This window comes from Chaetodon trifascialis, chromosome 4, assembly GCF_039877785.1.
Source record: "Chaetodon trifascialis isolate fChaTrf1 chromosome 4, fChaTrf1.hap1, whole genome shotgun sequence".
NCBI lineage: Eukaryota > Metazoa > Chordata > Actinopteri > Chaetodontiformes > Chaetodontidae > Chaetodon > Chaetodon trifascialis.
In genome coordinates, this window is record NC_092059.1 from 21,194,307 (window position 1) to 21,219,146 (window position 24,840).

Consider the following 24,840-nt stretch of genomic DNA (forward strand, 5'->3'; position numbering starts at 1 on the left):
CCTCTGGGAAAAATGCAAAGTTCTGCACAATGCTGGGACATTTCTTGTAGAATACTCTGACAGCCAGAAGGGACATGCAAGCTCCCAGATCCTGGAAGGCTAAATGGAACCCTCTGCCTTTGGACAGCGGCCCAAAACTCCGAACTTCTGTGTTCACCTTCATTAGCCTTCCCCCAAAATCGACCTGGGAGAAACTCTCATCTGCAGCGATGGTGTCCACCTTACAGTGAGATACAGAGAGAGAGGTGGATAGGAAAGAAGAAAGAAGAGAGAAAGAAAGAAATTAATACATGAATTAATTGACATGCAGCTTTGGGTTGTCCCTGTTCTTTATGGAATGGATAAATGTGGTCCTTATTTTAGATTCACTCAGTAACGTTTGAATCTGCTGTGTAATACTGAATAAATGCACTTGACCACATACCATATCATTTTATTATGTTATTATTTGTTATTTCCCCACTGAACCTCAATGGTGGCACCAGAGGCGACTGCTGGGACATTTCCAACACTCGGATGGTTTCCAGCACTCTGATTCATCAACATAAACACTGTGAAGCTACACTGAAAAAAGGTTAATTGAAAAACTGTGACCATGTAAGACTGTGACACTGTCAAGAGAGAAGTCAAAAAGCACCACAGAAAACATTCAATCAGTTAATTCTAATAGATCAAGGAAGTTAGATGTTTGGGGGTTTTTTTTTTTTTTTTTTTCATTTTTCAGGTAATCTAATACAGAGACATGATTTTCACTGGACAGTGATAATGAATGAATGAATGAATGAATGAATGAATGAATGAATGAATGTGTACCAATGTCAGATTTCCAGACTCTGGCCCGCATTTTCCCCAGACCAGTAAACTGTATCAACTCATTTGTACTGCAGCACTTAGCACTCACATTTGTCATGCCAAATGACATCAAATATCAGAAATGAAGATAAACTGATGTCCATAACATAGCCCGACAGTATTGGTGTCTTTGTGCTGAGAAACATTGAGATTATCATCAAATTTCACCTTTGAAATGCTAAGCTACACTGTGACAACACTCCCAGAACCAGCAGCTCTTCACACTTTACTCCTTTATTTAAAGTCTCTCATGTCTGGACTCATTACCTTAAGAAAAGGGGCATTGGCCCAGTACTCCACCCCTTTGATGCCCTCTGACACGGTCCTGTCAGTCTCCAGGTAGTAGAGGTTGAACGTCTCTTTGCAGGAGCCGAGGACACTGGGGATGGACGCGCAGTCACGTACGGTGAAGCGGATCTCCACGTAGATACGTTGTGCCGCCCGCCTGTCAATGTAAGTGGTGAGGAGCCAGTTGTTCTGGCTGGGCTCAAACACATTGCACACCTGGTACGTCCTGATGGTGTTGAGGTTCTCATCATAGCCGCTCACCTCCTCCCACTGAGGAATGTGTGTGTGTGCGTGTGTGTGTGTGTGTGTGTGTGTGATGAAGGGGCAGGGGGTATGGGTGAGAGGGGAGGGAGCAGAGGAAGAGGGAGAAAGAGAGGCTAAAATGATTAATGGGTTTACCAAGACTTGACACAAATTAAACTTTCCCTTCCCCTCCCTTCCATTTTAACTCTCTCTCTCTTTTCCTACTTCCCACTCCCCTCCCTTATTCACTTTTTCCTCTCCTCTACCTTGTTCTTTTGTGAACAGGGACAATCATTCATCACAATTAGAGCGACTCACCTCAAACACACACAAGCATACACACACAGCAGACCATTGTGACCAGCTAGTAGCCAAGCCAGCATTTTAAAAAACCCAAGGAGTTCAAGAATGAGAGTGGAAGACCCTATTCTATTTTGTTCTATTCTATATAATAGAATAGATATGGACCAATGAATATTTTCTATTCATTGGTCCATTGTGGACTCTTGTGTGATACACCTCTCGGATGTATTGGAATCTATCCTATTCTGCATCAGTAGCGGTTAATTGGTGTCACCTTGCAACTGTAATTAAGATTTTGACAGACTTGTTAATGGAGCTCTGTAAAGTGTACTCAAACTGCTTTCCCCAAGGGTACACACACACACACACACACACACGCAGGCAGGCAGGCAGGCAGTACACCTTTGCACATTGTTCTTACTCCATTGGCAGGGAACGATATCCAGCCAAGCTCAGCTGTCGCTGTCCTTGTATCCATCACTGTCTCTGTCAGACAAAAAGAGAGAGAGACAGAGGGACAGGTGAAAAGATGGAGCTGCAGGAGGAGGACAGGTATGAGTTTAATTAATAGTCAGGTCAGACGACTTTGGTCCGCATAGTGATGCGTGTCATTCATATTCATAAAATCCCACTTTACACCTATTCTGTCTTTCCCTCTTTTCTTTCCACCCCCATGAGGAAAGAGACAATAACTACTAATCGACCAGACCTCTGGCTACACTCACACTGTATAAACAAAAGTCACAACGTAAACCAAAGTCATCGTTGGATACTTTTCCTTTACATAACAGGAAACAGGAGATTTCCTGCCTAGTTAGCATACATCTCATATTTGACAGCAACAATGTATAACACTACCATTCAGTGTTATCTGTGCACATACAAAATAGTATGCTGAAATCATACAAAATAATATAAGTCTATATAAAGAGAAGGTTTCAACAGTGACAAGGGAGAAAATGTGTGACAAAACTAAAGTTAATTAATGATAGGTTTAGGCTCAGCTAATGTTATGCCAGTGGAATGCTAACCAAAAACTGACTAATCATGTTTATCTACTGGTATGTCGCAAAATGAAATAACATTAGCCTACCTTTGTATGTGACTGTATACTGCTCTGTGACATTTCATGTTTTGAAAATTGTTCGACGTATAATGTGTTTTGTTAGTTCAGTAGTTTAACACCATGTTACAGCGAAAAGCCGGTGGATGGCATTCTTACCTTCTTAGAGAAGTGGCCTCTCACAGCCCGACAGTGTTTAATGAGCATGTTGAAATTTAAGCTAAACGAGTTACATCAAGTTGTATGGGTTCAGACTACCTAGCTAGATGGCTAATGACAGGTAATGGTTGGGATCCTCCAGAATTTGCCGATTTGTTATTGAAGTTATTCCCTATACTTGATCATTAAGACTGTATGGTTTCTGGCCTGTAAATAGCAGTTAGAAACTAGAATATCACTTAGCAACAGAAAGCAGCTGACATCATTTGAAGTAAGCAGCATTTACAACAGAAAACAGCAGCATTAGCAGGTAGCAGAGGCATTAACAGTTAGCAACAGAAAACAGTTAGCAGAAGCCTTAGCCGTAAGACACAGAAAACAGTATGCAGCAGCATTAGCTTTTGCAAACAGAACACAGTTAGTAAGGGCAATATCAGCTAGCCCAGAAACCATTTGAAAATTAGCTTAGCAACAGCTATAACAGTTAGAAGAAGCATCAACAGTTAGCCACAGAAAACAGTTAGCAGCAGCATTAGCAGTTAGCAGAAGCCTTAGCAGTTAGCCACAGAAAACCGTTTGCAGCAGCAGAAATATTATAAATGTGTCACCTTCCTGTATTTCCTGTCTGGTTATTTTATACATAAACAATTTCTCAGTTGAAATTACAGCGATTGCAGTAGGCCTGTATTACAACAAAATCAATAGTGGGCTATAAAATGTAAACATATTGGCCACGTTGATACAGGATTTTAAAAATAGCAACTGCCCATTCCTAAATGTACATCCTAAATTAGAAATTGTGATCCCTCGGACTAATCATTACTGAAATAAGTAATCTATCATTAATTGTAGAATAATTGCATATATGTGAAATCAGTCGGTTAGTAAATAGATAACTCCATTGTGTGAATGTGTGTTGGTAGCACTCAGTTATCTGGGTACCACCAATGATTTCATATACCTACCTGAACCTACACCATCAGCTCTATCAGTTACAATTACCTCACATACTAAGCTGACACATTCATTAAACCACAGCTGGGTTACGCACTGACACAGTACTGTACATCACATAGAAAATTGGTCTCTTTGATGGCAACAAAGATGTCTGAAAGACAAAAATATATATGTGACAACTTGACATCAAAGCTACTTGAGAGCCAAGATGGCAACATCCATTCTAAAAATATTTCACTAGATATTATAGATCCACTGTGTTAATAGTGAAAAATTACCATGTGAGCAGCCCTAAGAACTATTTTAAGCGTCTTTCTGTCTGGTATGTCCAAAGCCAGGCAGGCTGGGAGAAAAAAAAAATGCATTAAAATGTCCATGCATGTTAATGTTAGTACTGGAAAGAAAAGCTATCAATAATTTAGGATGACAGAGTTATGGAAGACAGTTTTCATTGCCTATTGCTGGTAGTAGGAGTGCAGACAGTGGAGTATTTAATTAGATGAAGATCTTAAAATTTGCATGTCATGCTACTTCCATGTAACTAAAGACTGAAACAGACATATATTTGGCCACCACCTTGTCAAGCAAACTGAGCAAATAATTTAAGAGCTTGTTGAAACAATAGCTCAGCATTGCTCTCAGAAGTCAGAAGTGAAAAATTCAGTCAAAAGTAGTGTTGTAGTGAACCATGCAGAGGTCTAAGAAATATAATTTCATGACTGCTTGTGCAGTTCTTCATGATAAAATGATGCCGTTACTCCCATTAATGTCTTTTTAAATATAATTTTTGCTCCGGCGGTTTACTAGCTCTCCTGCATTACTTGAATGTGACTGCTGTTTAACGGCCACACAGCGCAGCGAGTGGACACGCTGAGACACCCGTGCTGACATAGGTTAGTTGGCATGCTGACAACACAGACCCTTACATAGAGTCCTTTGTAATAAAACATGGTGAGAAGATTCGACGACATCGCACCATGAGGCAGCCGCAGGCAAACAACTCCCCTTGATTCTTGACATGCTCTCCTCCTCTTGCACTCTTTCATTCTGTCACCCTGCCTCTCATTATCTCCTCTCCTCCTCCTCACACCCTCCCCACCTTCATCCTCTCCTTCACTCTACCTCCCTGTCTTTTATCTCCCCCTCTACCTTGGGTGCTTCTTTTTTTGTCAGCAAGCTAGCCTAATTACAGCAGAACCCAGCATTTCAGCTCTCCCTTGGGAGTGAAGGTCGTTTGGGAAAATGAAATGCTTGTCACGGGAAAATGTACTCGACTATCAAAATCTTGGACCAAAGCTTATTCAAACGGTGACAATTGTCACTATCTAATTTGTAGCTTCAGTGCGTTTAGTGGCATGTTGTCAACAAAGATTTTCAAAAAAACGATCCACTGCAGAATATAGACCCAGTTTATTTCTGCCTTGCATATTTTGCCTGTTCAGATGTCTTTGAAGTTTGGGTAAAAAAAAAAAAATGAGGCTAAAAAGAAAAATGGTAATATAGAGAGAAATCCACAATGTTGACAGAAGAGATGTTGGAATAGCTCATGTAGTCTTACAAGCTCTACCTTCCAGCAAAGTCTTGCAAGAAGGGATTTGATTCAGGGCTTTGCTTAAAGAACAGAACAATGGCTGCGCACTGTCATACTCCACCATACCACCATATTTCTACTTCAAAACAGGGTGTTAAAGGCATATTCTCAGGCAATTTTAGCATACAATACACAAACTTTGCTGGTAATATATTTATGGAAAATTGATTACACCATCATGCCAGGAACTCTTGGAGGACCTCTATGATTCATCATTTCATGTTATTGCATCCTGCTCACAGCTTGAGCATTATGAGCAAGTGCTGGGAGAGTAATGTGGCACAGGCAAATATCTTTTATATTGAACTTCTTATTTTACATGGAATAAATATAAATAAAGCAAAAATGAAATTCTTCCACGTCTAATCATCTTTCTCGCTTCATTAGGACTGCAGCTAATGATCATTTTCATCATTGATTAACCTGCCAAGCTTTTTCTCAATTAATTTTATTTAACCAGGAAAGGGTCTCAGTGAGATTAGAATCTCTGAAGTGTCATTGCCATCACAGCAGCGCTACATAAAACATAAAATATAGAGGTTTCAAACATATAACATATAATGGACATAAAGGTGAAATATCTAGTCTAGAAAATGAAAAAAAACAAAATATACTGAAAATGCTCATCACAATTACCCAACATGCAAGGTAACATTCTCCCATTCACCACACAAAGGTATTTCATTTTCTATCATATTTGACAAAGAAAAGCATTAAATTCTGAAATTTGAGAAGCTTGAATCAGCAAATGTTTAACATGTTTGCCCAAAAATCCCCACTGATAATTAAAACTATTATTGTCATTAGGCCTAACTATTTAAATACTCATCCTCTCTTTGTACAGTTACAAACTACTTGTCCCGGAGTAGAGGAACAGCATAACCAAATCATAACAGCAAAGGTGCCTTGTGAAATCTCTGTTTTAAAGAGAAGAAGTCTATGCTGGGCTTATTAGAGTGCATCTACCCATCACTCTAATTAACAGCACACAGCACACACCTCTCTGTGCACAATACGGTATATTCTCTGATCAGCCTAATTACTTTTGACATATTGGAGGCTGTGATCACATTGCACCTACCTCCCCCCGCAGTGGTGCACCCCCTCAACCAACACACACCAACCACACCACTGAATGGAACCAGACTCATTTTATGGCAGAGGAAACAGCAGGTAAATCTGTGCGATATTGTAGCCATCACAGAGGCTGTTAAATCCTTGTTGTGGCCAATGAGGGAGAAATAAAAGTATTTCTATCACAGATGCTGAATTAGATGTAATTTTACTGTTATTTCTGCCTCCTTTTCTTTGTGTGTGTGTGTGTGTGTGTGTGTGCGCGTGTGTGTGTGTGTGGGGGGGGGGGTTGTCTGTGTGATGTATAAATGCAGGTGGTCAAATGGCAAGTGAGGTTGGTTCATCTTACTCTAATTAGCCAAGTGTGTTCTAACCAGATAAGTCAACTGTTCAAAGGCGCAAATTGTGTGATTTATATGCCTCTGAATGTGTGTATTTGTGTGTGTGTGCATTGTATATACTGAATGTGCCTTGGAGCATCACGCTCGTGGTTAAGGGAGCACACCGAAATAGCACACAGACGTGCACACACACACAAGCCAAACACACGCTAAAAGCCCTCCTGGAGTGAAAGACGTCATACCGCCTGCAGAGACAGTCGTTGACCAATCAGGCGTTGAAGTGGAATGACACAGTGTCACGGAAGGACAACTAAGTCAAGAGCAGACACATTCAGATGCAGATGTGCCCTTGCATGTATCAAATATACGTCGGCTGTACAGATACACTGTGTACACTATCACAAACACACAAACATAAACTCTGCAGGACAGCAGCTTTTCTTTGAATCCAAGCTCACAGGCCCCCAAAATCAATAATGAAGACAATTATGAGACAGGGCACACTGCTCTGTAAAATCTAAAAAGTTGTCCCCACACGTAACCTGGACGATCATTTAACTCTCCACAGGAAATGATCTAATTAGACTTAAACACGAGGATGAGCAGCTAAGCAAAAAGCCAAAAAGCTGGCTTGGACCAGAAGAAAGTATGTCATTAGTCTTACCAAATTTTATTTCCAGTCGAAAGTGCTTTCCTGTATCAGCCCCACAGGAGCTCCACTGGGCTCACTATTACCCTTTAGTGTCTCCAAACTGCTCTTATCTGCACGCACTTCCCTGCAGCTACACTTTGGCCTGTAAAGCCTGCAAAGTCTCACCCAATAATTTACACATTCAACATCAATCTGAAGTAGTGGCTAATGGGCTGACCCTGTTGTCTCAAAAGAGTCTGCTCAGCAGTTCAGAAACACATTGTATCAGCAACAAATAGACATAAGTATGCAACAACAGTAGATTTACACGAGGTGCCGTGGATGTTGTGGACAAAATTACAATTCTGCGACAATAGCATGACACCGTCATGTCATAAATTAAACAGAGTTTGGAATGGGGGCAATTACTGGATGTCTATGAGATCAAAAGCAGCTTCACTCCAAAGGTGGGAAAATGCACCCACAGGACTTTACTGCACATACAGTCTAATTAAAATACATTTTGTACTTTACATAGTTTTACAATTAGTCATTTGGCAGAAGCTTTCATCCAAAGCGGCATACATATGAAGTCACACACCGATGGCGCAGCATCGGGGGCTGTTTTAACGTTCAGTATCTTGCCCAAGGATACTCGACCAGGGATCGAACTACCGACCTCCTGGTTGGCAGACGACCGCTCTACCTCCTGTTTAAGTTTATTGGATTATATCAAACATTAAACGTTTTTGTTAATGCATCCTTGGTGAGACCCTCTCTGGCTGGTAATGCCCATGTGTTTCAAACTCCACACCTCCACTTCATACTGCAGGCTTTGTGCTATAAATATGTGTTCAAGCTCAAATAACTACAGCCCCAGAAGACATCATGCAGCTGTTTTGACAGGCTGAAAAATACCCCCTATGACCTCAATGTGTCAAATTGGTGGAATGCCCCTTTAAGACCTATCAATAAAGTACACCTTTATACCCAATGTCCTAAAGTAATTTTATCTGCTGTTAATTAAACTTAAGTGGAAATTGTCTAAGAATAAAATGCTAACAATGTCAAACTAACCAGAGTCCACATATAAGGCATGTCTTAGGTTTCCGCTCGCAGTATCTGAAAGAACTATAGGTTCACATTTATCAGCCCCTCATCCTCTACTAAGCTGTCCTGCTAATACTGGTATTAATTTCCTTCTTGATTTTTCCTCCTCTGTGTGCAGCACGAAACAAATTAGACACATGGGGCTCTTCGTCCTAGTGTATTAATAGCTAATCTCTGTTTATTTGCTTTTACACACAGCAGGGATTTCAGTACTTGGGCATGCCACCATATGTACCAGTTCCGGGAAAGGCCAACCTGCAACCTGTCAGTGTATTAGTGCTGATGATGAACTGGAAAGGGGGCTCCAAGAAATTAGTTGAACTAATTTCAAAGAACGCAGTTCTTTCCAGTCTTGTCTCCCTCAGTACTTTTATTTGATTACTTTAAGGGCCTGCGTTAACAAATCTCACAGCTTCCTCATGGCAGTCTACTGGCTTTGTTCCCATTTTCCTTTTTTACTAGTTGATGCTTTTTTCAATAAAGGCGTGTTTTTGTCAAGAGCACAATCTTGGTGATAAAATATCCCTATGTGAAAGTTCCACTTGAGGTTGCTGAATTACTCTTTGTGGTGTTCAGCTTTTCCCCAGTTCCTTGCTGCTAAATTAGGCACTAGGCCTCTTAAAGTATTTTTGGTTTCAGCCACTGTCAGCTCCACTCTTATTTATGCACATTTTAACTCCTTTCGCCAAGAGAGGTAAGTCATGAACCTCCATGGCTGCTCAAATAGTAGATTAGGGTACACAGATGGTTGTGAGTAGAGCTGTTCAGGTGAACAATAAGCTAAATCTTATGAAGGTCGTTGTTGAATTGTTCATATCATATAACTAGGCATACTGTGTTATATACTTACAATAACATAAGTAATATTACTGCTAATTTATCATGAATAAGTACTGTCTGAGTTCTCTGAATAACAACATATTAACTAAGATCCACAGAGAGTTGCTAACACATGTTGGGTAGCTCATATAACAAAGGCAGCAGCAGTGGATTGTAAAATGAAAGTCTAATACAAATGTCTTTGTAGACTAACTCCTCAAAGCTCTTCTGATCTCACATGCGTGACAGCAACATGTGCCAGTGTCAGTACTGTTGTGTATGTGTGACATGTTGTATGGCACATGAAGATGTTGTGTGTGTGTGTGTGTGTGTGTGTGTGTGTGTGTGTGTGTGTGTGTGTGTGTGTGTGTGTGTGTGTGTGTGTGTGTGTGTGTGTGTGTGTGACATATTGTAACAAATATAACAAATTCCACTTTGGGTTTGATTGGATTGAACTGAGCTGAATTTGACTGAATTAAAGCTGCATTTATCAATATTTTATTTTACTGTAACAATGACTAAATGACTATGGAAATGATAAACACAAAGGCAATTATTAGCCAACTCAGCAGTTCCCCTCAGCTCTGTGGAGCATTTTAGCATCTTTGGGCTCATTTGTTTTGGTTTTATGGCCAGCGACTTTATTATTTATAATTTTTTCCAGCTGCAGCAGACAGATGTTCGCAGCAAAAAAAAAGCTTGAATCAGTCCACTGTGCAATGCCAGAGCTGTTTGCTGTTTGGTTCCCAGACTATCTGGTGAACATAGAGGAGCATTTAGCAGCTAGAGAGACAGATGCTTTCCTCAAGAGTTGGTGAAGACTAGACAGAGCTAAAAGGAGAGTGAAGAACCACAGCTCTGAATGAAAGCTAATGCTGCTCAGCATCTGCTAGATGTGTAAATAAGGAGCTGTTTCACAAACACTCTCACCTTATCAACTTTAAGAGGTTATGTCCATGATGTGTTTACAGCTTGTCCAGCTCCCTCCAAGTGGCTAAAACATTAATTAGAGATGTTTTTGTTTTTTGGAGACAAATGATTATTTACATATCTTCAAAACATGGAAAACCTTTGAGCCTTCCATCAAACCAACCCAAAGCAGGGATGAACAATAGACTACCTGACAACAGGTAGTCTTGGTCAGATTTAAAGTCTTCCATCCATCCCTCAATGGGAAACACAGAGTAGACGTTTTCAGGCCAAGTGTGCCCACAAAGCAGTGTGGCATCACAGCAGGACGTCTTCAGTCCTGTATGTGTGCAGGGTGTAACCAGTGCTTTGTGGTATCAGGTTGCTTTTCTCACTGCTGACACGTCGCTGTGGTTGTGAATGGTGAGAGGCGCAGGGCGGCCGTGTTCAAACGAACAGCCAAGCTGTCACACACGAGCACTTATCTGTGTCACAGTTTCTTTTTGAATAAGCATCCCACACAAAACACACGCACGCACTTTCGGTCCCCAGACTTGTTTTTTTTTTTCTTCCCTTACGTTTCTCCCTGATCCTCTGACTTCACCTCTCCTCTCATCCCGCTCTCGCATCTGTCGTTAACAGCCTTGACCTAGAAAATTTGTGGTGTCATGATTTCACTTGATGAAAGAGGACATGCTCATCACTGTTGGGAGAAATAGCTTATCAGTGCTGTCCTGCAGAAACCTTCTATCTCAGCTTTTCAGACACAGAAAAAAGGCCTGTAAATCCTCCCTGATACTTGCACATTTGAACAATTTACAGCTTGCTCCATTGCTCGTGGTGTTGCCAAAAAATCAAGGCTGAGAAATGCTGATGAATAGCTCCTGCAAACTTGGATTTCTTTACAATAGTATAGTTTGATGACTTGTCACTAAGACATATTATATGTTAGATAATTCAATACAACACAGTAAAACCTGTCAACAAAATACATAGTCTTTAAAGAAGCAGGGCAGGTTTCTGGCTTTAAAACTCAGAAGATGTATCGTGGTTCTCCAGAATATGATTGCTTGTCACAGTAGAGGCTTGTCACTATAAATATAACTGAAACATATTGGGTTTTTAGACAACAGGGTGTGCTAGTCACTGTAAAATAAATATATAACTAACTTATTGTCTTTTAGAAAATAGGAACGGAACAACAATAAAACGAGAACATATTGGGTTCGTATTTTTAGAACTGAGCAGTGATGAAGCCTGTCTCTCTCTCTCTGGAAGAAAACTTAACATGAAACTGCCACTACCACAAAAAGGAACGTGCACACACACACTCACATGCGTGCACACGCTCACTCAGAGACACAAGCGCTGTGTGAAGCATCCAGTCTGTCACTGTGGCAGAATCCTTTGTGCCTTTGTGAGTAACACAAGGGGGAACAGGCCTCTAACTGACATGCTCTGTTTTTAAGGAGAGTGACGCCGGCAGACGCCGCATTAGACGTCGTCACACGCTGGATAAAGTGGATGTTCAGAGCTTTGATAGGGTGGGTAATTCAGAGGGCTATGTGAGTGGGCACGGGCAAGGATGATATAACTTCTGTAAGCACAAATAAAAAGTTATGTGCTCAGTGTGGAACATATGGCGAATGGGATGGGCAGCCATTTGTCACTTCTTGTTAAAATGGGAATATAAGCAGATAAATCAAAATCCAGAGAGGAGTGTATGGTGGGGTTGAAGGACAATGGGTACACATTTTGTTAGTGTGTTAAGGCTCAATAGAGTGTTTTTTTCAAGTGCATGAAGACTTTTAGTAAGATGTGAGTGATACAGATGTAGATGGACTTCTACGACACTCGGTTTGAAGCATGCCAGTGTGTACCTGGAGGATCAGTGATTGAAAACCAGATGAGAGATGAAACAGCTGTTCAACTGATCACAGAGGATCATTTAATTAAGACTGAAGCAAGAGATGCACCAGGCCCAAAACTGGTCATATTTAGCAGATTGGGTATGGGCCAGTTGAGCTGGAAGAAGTCCTCAGATCCCTTACTTAAGTACAAGAACACATACTGCACTGTACAAGTACTCTATTCCAAGCAAAAGTAAGGCATGCAAGTTTTTTACTTAAGCAAAAGTATTCTGATCAAAATGTACTTTGCTATCAAGTAAAAAGTAGAACCGAGCATTTTATTGTTCTCATAATCATTGATTTAGAAGTGAACTATTACACCACAAAGGAACTAGGAACTAAAGCTGTATCATAAATGTAGTGGAGTGAAAAGTCCAATATTCCTCTAAGTACAGTCGCCACACCAGGGTATGATAAAAATGTAATTTAGGTTGATGCATTATAATAATATCATAAAAAGGAGAAGTTACAGCATGTGTAACGGTTTCTTTTAATGTTCCTGACTGATCCAAATGTACTCCATGCAACAAGGACGCCTCATAAAGATCTGGGAAACAAAAACAGCCGTGGTTAGAATTGGTCCTGCATATCAGCAGAGACCAGGAGATCAGGTATCTAAATTAGTATCAGGAAACAAAAAGTCAGATCAGTGTATCCGCAGCTGAAGCTAATTGTTTGATGTTTATCTGCGTAATAATATTTGACTCTTGTGTTGCATTGTAACGGTGAGTAATTCATCCCAGCTGCAGGGGATACAGTGGGGTTATGTTTAAGGTCAAATATAAAGTGAAATGGGTACCTCTGGCTCACAATCTCAGTCTTGATCTCCCATGAAGCATTGTTTGAGCTACCGCTGAAGAAAGTGGATGTGAATGTCTGCTGGATGCTATTCAATATATTCTTTTATCACAAAATATATTCCAAACCAAGCCACGTCAACAGTAAATCATTATTTTGTGTCTGAAATCTACCAGCCATTTTTATATTTCACCAGCATTTGGCTGGTTTCTGGCTTTAATTTCCCACCCTGGCACAGTTAACTGATTACATTATGTTATTCTATTTTGTACGTTAATGAATTGTATTTCAAAGTTTAACTAATGGACCCTCTAGTTCCTCCAGGCTGCAATATTAGGAGAATCTTAAAACCGGCAGCCCTACATTATGATTATATATTGATAGTGATCAACAAGGAAAAAACTATCCTAATCGTGCATTTTTGTGCTGCGGCAAGGCACAAAATTCTGGACCCTTTCTTCAAAATTCTCCCCTTCCTTCATCCACAGCTATTCATTGTGGTATCTGTGTAGCCCCTCCTCACATGAGGGCTCTGTATGTTCAGTTCTCATTTCCAACCCATTCCTGCGTCCCTGCTTCAGTGATTTAATATTGGGGAACTAACAAGAGACAGATTAAAAAAGAATAGTCAATACTGAAGGAACTGAGGCTGTTATCCTGAGTTTTAGTCCCCAGAGTGGGTCAAGCTACAAAAATGCTCAATCTTCCATTCCCCATAATACAGCCAATATCATCTCCCCCTTCCTGCTCTGAGCACCCACTGCTTTTTCCATTTTCACCTGTTTGTAACACAGTGTTTCTGTTCAAAATGTGAGCTCTCCAAACCCAAGGCCCAATTATACTTGACATGAGACATTATGGGTATAAATACTTCTGTAGGCTGAACAGTACTAATCATGGCAGGGAAAACCAAAGGAGTTCCCCTTATTAGCTTATAATATGATTATAATGCAGTAATGCACTTCAAATGAACTTGTACGAGCATCTGTTTAATAGTCAGTAACTGTCACTTTTAATATGACAGCTGCACTACACTGTAAATAAGACAACTTCAACTCATAAAACTCACAAACTCAAAACTATACAACAAAATCCAGCAGAGCTTTAAGAGTATCAGGAGATTTCCAATGTTTTCACTGTGTACGTCTCAGAACTGCCAGTCAGAAATGAAAGATGAGTGGGACACGAAATCAGACGAGGCAGAACTGAGAGCTACACATTGAAGCATTACAGCCGCAAACGCCAACATTTAATCTCCAGGCCCCAACATCAAAGCCCAAATCCCCCACATTTTTCATCAAATCAATCTTAAGCAAATATCCTTACATTTTATATTTCTTTTGCATTTTGACATGTAAACTGACAATAATTGAGAAGCCCACAGGAGTCCATCAAAGTGGGGCGCCAAAATAATTTTAGATGCAACTCGTGATCAGAAAGCGCCTAATGGAAAAGGACACAGTAGCTGAATAGAAGTCAGCTGAAAGGAAATGGGCCACACTGTGCATTGTGTGCCTAAGTACATCTACACTGCATCTCGAACAGTGACAAGCTCATCATATTCACAAAGAGTACACCCACAGCAGCATTACAGCTTCTTAAGTTTATATAAGTGCATTGAGAAGGCAGTGTGGAGTCTGAAAAACACACATCTCCAGCATACTGAAGACTGCAACGAGCCAACATTTTCATCCGAGCCTACAATTATATATCTGTGTGAAGAAACAGATCGTTCAAGTTGTTCTGAATGTGGTCCAGTTCTTCATATGCATTGTTTTTAATAGCAAACTAAGTAAACAAAATAATACATTAGAAAATCTATAGCTGCAAGTCGTGTTTTTACTGCTGATTATTTTCTTAATGAATTGATGAATCACTTCTATAAAATGTCAGAAAATAGCGGAAAAAAGTTGACATATGGCTTTTGAACAACTAATGGCCCAAACAAAATATTGAGTTTATTTTAATAGAAGTAAGAAAGAAAACTGGCTCAACTGATATTTGAAAAGCTGAAACCAGTGATTTTTTTTTTTTTGGCAATTTTCCTATTTTTACAATTGCTACTAATTAATTTTCTTTTCATCAGATGATCAATTAACCAACTAATAACTAGCTAAAAGCTTCAGCTGTATAAAAGACTAAACAGAGCTTTGATGCACATACTCTGCATCTATTTTAATGTTCCTCTACAGTATGTGTTTGTTGAGTCCACCACATTAATGGCACTAAGCTGAAAATCATGCATTTTTATGCTGACAGCAGGCAAGGATCTTCTTCTTTCTCCTCTTCTTCTGTTCCTTTTCAGTGCTTTCTGGGTTATCCTTCAGGGTTCTTTTAATCTACAAAGGTTTGCTAAAAGAAACAAAAAGCCGATACTGTAATTCCAAGAAAAAGTTTACTGTCATACGCAATGTGACGAGCCACTCAATATTTCCCAAAATCAAAGCATACCACAAAGGCGGTGTACCAGCTTTAACCATACACCATCTCCCACCATACAGATGGGATATAATACTGTACATATAATTAAACAGCAGCAGACTCCAGCTTTAAGCATTATTTTGTGAAGGAGGTTGTCTAATCATCTCATTTGTATTCTATTAAAGCAGACCATTAGTCACAGATCTGTTTATCACATGTCAGCATGTGTCTCCGCTTGTCCCCCCGGAGACAGCCACAGAAAGACAGAAATGAGCCCAGAGAGAAAGACAGAGATATCAGCTGACCACATGCCACCAAGCCTCTGCTGCATCTCCCCTGACAGCCTCAGTGTATCAGCAGGTCAATCTGTTGACAGATGTTCAAGCCTGGAAGACATCCGCTAGTCAGTGAGACACCTTATGCTAACTCAGAATGTGCAATATGGCTAAGAGACACATGCTCGCACAGTATGAAGCTTGGTCATGTCAGCGTGGAGCCGCACGGTACCACACTCACTGCAGGCCACGATGTGAAGGTAGCATGGCTGCTGGCACGACCTGTGAGAGGAGGGAACCTTTGCAGAGCAAAAGGCAGTACTGGGTTGGTGTTTTTCGAGTACTGCATCTTAGATTAGTAGTTCCTTTTCAAATTAAGATTTAAGATCAGTTTATAAATTATGACCCAGTGTTACAGATTAAAGTAACAAAAATGTATGAAGTAGTTAAAAGTGTCTCAATCTTAACCACAACAAGATTAAAGTGCCGCTTACACATTAATCATCTTTAGAAATGTAATCTTTATCAACAGAAAAAAGAGGTGGCGGAGCAAACTGATTACTAACTAATGCCTTAATGGCTCAACCATGTCAATATGCCATACATTTTTAGGAACCCCAGTAATAAGCATTTATCACCCGAGATGGCCAGAGAATTCAAGAAGAAGGGATTCACTGACTGCCCGTTAATGATCTAAATCAACTTGTAAATCAAATTAAACAGGCTGCATGAAACTGTAGTTTAACTCTAGCAAACAATTCCAAATCAAAGTTGATTCCACATGGTGGAATGAATGTTTTTGATTGTTACATGAAGTGTTTTAAAAGGTACCATTTCACATCTCATGTTCCTCAATTAAAATGCCCAGAGGCCACTTTTGCACAATTTGGAGAGGTGCTGTGAAATCCTGCAAGCACTGAACAGACATAAAAAATAAAACAAAACTCTTAAAAATCCATTTCTCTGTCTGGAAACTCATCAGATTTGAGCCACAGAGGTGAAGAGACTGCAATGAGGTTCGAGGTGTAAGTGCAGTGGTGGAGTTCGCCAAAAGGTCACCTGCATCGTGACCTGCCACAGCTATTTTCTGAGTCAGTGAGGATGATTATGTACATTCTGCATGCAAGGTAAGGCAAACCAAGCATGTGTAAACAATTCCAGCAATGTAAGAGCTATGTTTGGCCCTGAGAGGGGACCTCTGTGCTCCTTGAGGTAGAAACCTGAGGAGGATCAGTTCCCGAGGAGTTTGAGGAATGGGGGACGGAAGGAGAGGCCGGGGTCAAATTTGAGTTCAGCTAAACTGAGGGAAATGACGTAAAGACAAATCTGTGGTATACAGCTTCACAAGTGACTTACAGTTTACCTTGTTGTCTTTTTTTCCCTCTCTGCTTTTCACTCAGCCATCAGCAGCTTCATCCATGTCACTTTGATGGGTACAAAGCTCATCATGTGCACTCTGTGTAAGTGCAAAGTGTATGCCTTTGTGTGTGTGTGTGTGTGTGTGTGTGTGTGTGTGTGTGTGTGTGTGTGTGTGTGTGTGTGTGAGGGTCATCAAAGTCAAGTGATGTGTACTCAACCGCATTGCACTGACTGAGTGCATTTATACACGCACACACACAGCTTGACCTGCTGTCATGGAGATGTGCAGTGTCTCCTTCTTGACTGACCCCGAGGACTGCAGCACAATGGCTGCGTCCAGCTCCACTTTTCCTCTGTGGACCTTCACTTCCCTCCTCCCCATCTTGACCTCTGCCCCCCTTCACTGCTGTCTTTTACTTTCTGTGGCTCTTGAAGTACAGTTTGTCAGTGTTCAAGTAAAAACTGGGTCCCCAACTGACTGTTACCCTTTGCAGCTACTCCTAAAGCCCTTAAATAAATACAGTTCACTCAGAGGAGCAGGGTGAGTAAGTGATGTACACACTGGACTCTCATCTAACTGGTGTCATGTTTGACTATTGAGAGAAAAATCCTGCCAAAATACCTATTAAATATTTTATCAATGTCACCAGCAGGGCAGGATTATGTTTGTCAGTCCTATTGCTTGGTTTTTGACAGAATACATATTTGACTTTGTTTACAGCTTCTTTATAGCTACATGGTCACTCCTGCAGCTTCCACATCAGGTCCCTGAACTGTCATTTTCTTTTTCGGCTACAGTTTTTTCTGAGATGTGGCCACAAAACAACTATTCCCATTCGTTCTACACTTGCCTGGACAGCAGTGTGGTTCTGCATCTGGGCAAAAAATGACACTGGAAACAATGTCACATTCATCTTGAGTAAAATTAGGTTTGTTAACCTAAATGAGTATTTCATCAAAACTACTTGAGAGTTTTAATAAACAAGAAGTATGAACTGAGTGATAGTGTGAAAAACAGCCCTGCAATGTAATTTGACAGGAAATGTTAAGTGTTTGTGGAGAACACTTCTTCAGCCCTCACTGTGTGTGGAGGTGCACAGCTATGCAGCAAATCAAACATAGGCTACTTGAATAAGGGCTGAAGACAAGAGATGGCTTTTAGACTTTTTACTAGAAGCAATTTTAAATCATTACTGGTAATTCAGGACAGTAATTCAGTGATATGAATATATATGAATATATGAATTATAGTTTTAAAAGAAGATGGAAGACATTCAGTAGGACATTCATCATGTACTGTCCAACCAATCATTACCTAACCCAATATAAAAATATATGAAATACACCAAACATCTGAATCAAACAGGAATTTGTCTGCATGTGTGTCAATCAATCAGTGTGTTGTTGTCAAGGCTGATGCTAGCCAATGAGTCATAGGCTATGACCATAGACATATGGTGTATGTATAAAACATGGACACAGTCTCCTCAGCCATAGAACAAGAACCATTGTGAAGCTCAGTGACAATGACTCCAGGTGTCGCCATCGTGGCAGTGCCTGACTCCACCAAAAGCAAAGAGGTGGTGCAAGGGTGGAGCTGAGGTGACTATGCCCATAATTATGTATAACTTTAAGTCTTGATATAAATAACAATTCAGCCATCATACAGTTATGAACAGGGGAATTAGCTATAGAGACCACAACTGTTTTTCATACCAGGATGTAAACATGTTTATATCCTGCTGTACAGTTAGGCATTTTAATATGGGGGTCAATGGGGATTGACACATTTGAAGCCAGCCTTAAGTGGCCATTTGAGGAACTGCAGTTTTTGGCAATTCTGCATCTGCCGCTTAGCTATGATACTTCAGAGTCTTACTGACAGAACCTGTCAGCATGCTAATGATTAGCAGTCATGTGGAGGAGAAGGTCAGTCTTTTCTAAAGAAGGCTTAATCCTTCCTTCACAAAGTACTGCAATAATAGTATACATAACAACGCATTAGCCTCAGACAGCTAGCATAACAGCTAGCTTTGTTAGCAGTAAACTGATCACAGAAAAACTAAATAAACAAATCAAAAATCACACAACTAAGATAATCAAACAGGAGGACAGCGAGAGAGGAGGGTAAAATACAGTAAAATACAGGAGAATCCCAGATAAAATGGTCGGGGCGACAGGTCTCCATGCTTGATGCTACATGCCTAGCAATACACTCACTGAGGTGTATCGGTCTGCCTTCATGGCTCCTACGGGAGATGAATCTCAAAGTGAACACGATTTCAATTTGTGCCTGACTGATTTCTTGTGTTCATTTGGACATAAGAAAAGAGAATCAAATTAAATGGAAACTTCCCTAACAAGGAATGTGCAGCGTAGTAATCACTTGGTCATACTCTGCTCAAAACCACACCGACAAGTGTTCCAGTGAAGGAGATTTCCTACAAGCCTGGAGACTGCACGATGGTGTGTGTACTCTGGATAATGCAGTGGGGGTTCAAGCCAGGACCCAAATAAAAAATTCATTTTCTCACTCTGGGATGAAAAATATGTCAAAGCTCAGGAAGTGTCCGGGCAGACCAGTGGCTTAAAGCACACAGTGCATTGTGCGCTTGCAGTGTGAATACTGATTCAGGCTCGTGACCAACAGGGTGCTGCATGCCATCCCTGGAGTTCCCATGACTTCTCTCTCATTTCAGATGATCTAAGTCATACCTTATAAAAATAATAATCAGACAAAAGAATTAGTACTCTGGTGGACCAATCAAAAGTTTAAGACAGAAGGCTCGGACATGCACAGATGCTGATAGAAAGAGCTTGCTGTATTCTGCTCACTTGTGTATGCCTTTGTATGTGCTCTCATCTTTACAAAAATTTAAATTCCACAGCAGTCAGAAATTTCCAAGCTAGATTATATGTCTGCTAACAGCCACTCAAATTCTGAGAGCTTGTTAAAATGGCTCCCTGGTGGGACGGACCTGACACTTATTGGCTCTCTGCTCTATATATCAAACTGCAGAAGACTAACCACCGGGTTCATTGTCTCTCTCTTTATGTCTTTTCCTTGCTTTGACTCTTTCTCTATCCTCATTCATCCCTCTTTTGCTCTCAGCAGCTCTCAGGAGATTTGCTATCAAAACTGCTGTCACGCAGAGTAAAACTGTCAAACTAAAATTGCCCCCGTCGCTCTCCTGTCTGTCTGCTCTGCCCTGGTTTTTGCTTTGCCCCCGTTGTGTTGAATTTATTAAGGAGAACAAGAGGGGAAAAATGCAACCACAAAAAAGCCTGAAATGTGGGGTCATACTACGTGCACAGTTCAAGTGTGTGACATTTTGCCAGACAAAAGTCGACACTCAGAGTACACGTGTCAGACCTGAACAATAATCTTTCTTTTTCCTGTGGCCAGTTTCCTTCTGTTCCTGAGCTGAATGCCCCACTGCTCCAGTCGAGCAGCTTAGCAGCCAACAGAACAGAAGCCTGTGGCTGTAAAAGGCAGGTGTGGATGAAACCGAGCAAGTGTGAAGCCGAGTATAAAAGAACATGGACACTTGCTCAACCTACCGTGAGTTGATAAAGTTTAAACTGAAATAGAAGCACAGGACTGTGCAGGTAGAGAACTGTTATAAAATAATGAATAAGAGGGAAAGTGTTTTTTTGGACATTCAGAAACAATTCTTGGTCTGACAGCTGCAAGAAACAAGAACAAGAGTTCAAATGACAGCAAATATTTTGATGAAGGTTTTGATAACCAGTTTATCCTTTAGGCCATTTATCATGAAATATAGTCAGATAGCCATGTGAACACTGAAACAGGTTTGGTTGCTGCATTGTTCCTCATGTTCAGATCAGCCATTAAAAGATCCCCTCCCAATGCTCGCACCACCGCAAGTGTTGGCAAGCTAAATACAGTGCTCGTCCAAAAGTGTACAACTTCTTCCAAAGCTGATGCGAGGGTTCAGCCGTGCAAATTCAGAAAAATCAAGTGATCGTCCAAAGTTACAGCCTTTTTAGTTATCTAGAAAAGTTAAAAAGTGATCTCTTTTTGTTCCTATCTTGCAGACTTTCAACTAGCTCCAGTGTAAACACGTCCACAGGAATATTAGACACTCAGAGCAAGGTGATGAAGTATAAAGAGAAAAAAAGTCAGAGGGGTGCAGACATGACTTTCACCCAGGAGACTGGGGTTCATGTCTCGTAACAAACCAAAAATGAACAATCTTTTCTAAAGCTAATCAAACTGCTTTCGCGTCATTAATCTCCTGTTAGAAAGGTTTTCTCAGAGAAAGGCTTTTTTGCATCAGTGGGACGAGAACATGTTGAATGGTCAGAGCAGTTAGACTGGGCTCTTTTTTCCTGTATTTTTCCCTCCATATGTCTCTGAGTTTGAGTTTCTGCAGGGCGTGGCCGACAGGTTGGGCCCAGCCTCCTCTCCTCCTGAGCACAGGTGTGCCCAATCACGCAATTAAGACTCACCTACCTACACAGTATTTAAGCAGCAGGGTTACAACCAGTGTTCGTTGAATCATGGTGCCTCTTCCTCACCTGTTGTTGTCCAACTTTCATTTGCTTCCCGTCTCCTCTGTTTGACCCTGGTATTTTGGGTCCTAGAAACTCTGCTAAAGCATAATGGTTAATATTACTGCAAATGGGTTTACATTGGAGTTATCTGAGAGCCTGATGTGTCTCATACAGATACTAAAGCGTACCTTGAATGAGATGGCAAGGGGTGTGACAAAGCTTTGGTATGTGACACCCTGGGAATATGAATGAGCTGCAACAGGGGGAATAATTACTGGCAGCACAACCTCTTCCTTGTTCATTTGGACACCTGATTAATGCTTCAAGACATACTTGAAAACTTGGGACTCAATCCTTTAATCCATTCATTGAGACATTAATTAAGAATGGAGAAAAAAAACAACAACTAATTTTAGCCTTGATTTGTTTGCACTTAAATCTGTAACATTCGTCCCTAGATGCATTTTGAGATCTCAACAACATGTATTCTGTTCAAATCAATCCTGAATAAAATTTCTGATGAGGGACTCCCCCCGCCACACACACACACAACCTTTTCAAGGTGAGGCAAAATCATGATGTGCGTGGCCTCACCCATTATGTCCTTTTCCCTCTTTTCTTTTGCTCCAACTGTGACACAGTCCTTAATATCCAGCATGGCTATCTGTGAGACCATATGCCCACGGCAGGAACCCTGAAGAGGCTGGCAGAGGGCCCACTCTCAACCAGCAAATAAATAATGGGCCATTATGTTCAATCATATGCTGAGCTATAAAGGTCTAAAGCTCAGAGCCGCAGTATGCAGCATGCAGTGTGGACGAACAGAACAGAACAGAATAGAGAAACAGAGTGTACTTTTAATCAGATACATCATGCCCGTTCAAGCTGAAAATGAAATTTAATTACTCATACACACTTAATTACATTTGAGAAATATAGCCATAGTTTTCTTTCAAGATATTAGCTGAGGCAGAGAGGAGAGAGAGGTAGTTATTCCTTTTGGAGACTTACAGGCAGATGTGATAGTAGGCATGCAACTTCCACACTTCTATGAAGTGAAAATAGGTTACCGCTGCTCATTCGGAGCTCTCATTGGCTGTGGAGCAGACACTGCTGTGTGATGTCAGTCTCATCTGTGCTCATGTTGCTTCCTGTGCATTGTGGCATTGTGTTCGAAAAATACAGTTATTTCCATGTTGGCAGGTTCCTTTCATCTGCAGCTTGTTCTCTTTATCAATTTGCATTGTGGATATAGTCTTTTTGTGTGAGTTTGTGCCCTGTATCTTCATTGTGAACTGTATCTACTAGTGCTGTCAGGCGATTAAAAAAATTAATCTAATTAATTACAGGATTTGTAATTAATTAATCTAATTAATCGCATTTTAATCTCATATCTGCTAAAGGTCCCCAAATAAAGAATTTGAATTCTAGGACATTACAATTCACTGACATTCACATTACAGCTGGTGAATTCTTTTCATCACTGTAGTTCTCGACGGTAGCTGGAAATTAGAGTCAGATGACGCTATCTGAAACGCCTCTTTTAGGCCCTCGTCTTCCACGACTGAAATCGGCCTGCAATCAGCAGCAACCCACTCTGCGATTGAGTTTGTCAGTTTTTCTGTCGTGGCTTTGCTCATTCGTTTTCCTAACTCAGCAAGTGTGGGTTGGCGGAGTGAGCTCACGGTAGCACTAGCGGCACTAGCAGCAACTACATGTTTACATGTAGCGTTTAAATGATAATTCAGGCTGGAGCTGCTACGGTGATAGGAACATTCTTTTTTACAGAAGGTACAAATCACTGCGTTCTTGTTAATAGTCCCGTCTTTGTTCTTTTTATAAATAAACTTGCCGTTCAAAGGTCCAAGTAGGCTTGCCTCACAAGGTGTCGCATCCATGTCTGTTGTCACCCTGCGTTTGACTAGTGGCGCAGGTAGGATGCGACCTGCCACTGCAGCCTACGGGTCACTCAAAGGGCCAAATTTAAAATGCTTGCGCATTGACTTGCCACTCATGATTAATTGCGTTAATTTTTATAGCACGTTAATTTGCAGCGTAATTAATTAATCTAATTAACGCGTTAAACTGACAGCCCTAGTATCTACTATAATATCTACAGTATTTACCCAAATATGAAATGAGAGATTATGAAACTACAAAAACGGATTTAGTGAAGTTTCAACATAATCCCCACAAATATCTTTGAATATATGTGTCAAATTGCAGGAAATTGCATCATTTGTTCTTCTGGGGAAGCGCCCTCATGCCCCCTGCTATGAATGTGCGCCCCACCCCCCAGAATTCTGGCTTCCATAAGATATGATACAGACAGCATTAATAGCAAGAAAAAAAGGAGATGTAGAAAAAGAATAAATGGACACATGACGCCCCTGCTTTTAATGCTAATACTGCAATTATCACTGAACAGCAAAGTAACTGGTTACATTACTCAAGCCTCCATCAAACATGCTTCAAAGCCTCCTCTCCCACACATCTCATTTGTGTTTAACACGTATGAAAAGTGAAAGAGACATTGTGGTTTGGCTATTTGTCTTGTCTGTGGTTTGGAAGCATTACTATTTAATAACCATGAACAGCTAGCTCGTGCCACAGTCACAGGACCCTTCACATTAGCTCCAGTGACTGCACACAGAAGGCCAGTCCCTGCAGCGAAGCTCAGGGGCTTCAGCGCATTCCAGCTCTGATCAAAACCTGTGAGACCTGGCTGCAGGTTTACCAGTGGCTTGCTAGCTATCCATTAACGCACAGCAACAAAAATGATGTCAAGCCGATCCTCAAAAGTTTGAGAATTACTGCATGTAGTAACTGTTACACTCTTCCTAAATATGCTTTATGGTGTTATTCTGTAATATGTTAGATAGTAATTAACTAATAAACTGATTTAGTGTACTGTAGTTTATTAATTTATAAACTGTAATTTGAGAGTACAGAATGAAATCACTCCACTTACATTTAATGAAAATTAGCGTTAAAATGATTAGAGTTGTTTAATTAATAGATTCAACAGGATCAATTCATGTTTTAAGTGATTTACCAAGCAGTCACTAATTCCAGTTGTGCAGATGTGACAATTTTCATCTCCTCGTTATGTTATATGATTATAAAATGAATGTTGCTCAGTTCAGACTGTGGGATGGTGTCACATTTGGCTCTGGGAACAACAAATAAGCGATTAAACAATACTGAAAAGAACAGCTG

The 24,840-nt window shown here is 40.6% G+C and overlaps 1 protein-coding gene across 1 annotated transcript in view; it reads right to left on the minus strand.

Moving 5' to 3' along the window:
• The window catches only part of LOC139329849 (ephrin type-B receptor 1-like), a 79,309-nt gene that overhangs the window by 47,355 nt on the left and 7,114 nt on the right, over window positions 1-24,840 (minus strand). The window contains exons 2-4 of the mRNA XM_070960426.1: window positions 2,108-2,172; window positions 1,120-1,410; window positions 2-220 (exon numbers count right to left, since the gene is read on the minus strand). Of these exons, the coding sequence (XP_070816527.1) occupies window positions 2-220; window positions 1,120-1,410; window positions 2,108-2,172 (575 nt within the window). The remainder of the gene's footprint in view (window position 1; window positions 221-1,119; window positions 1,411-2,107; window positions 2,173-24,840) is intronic.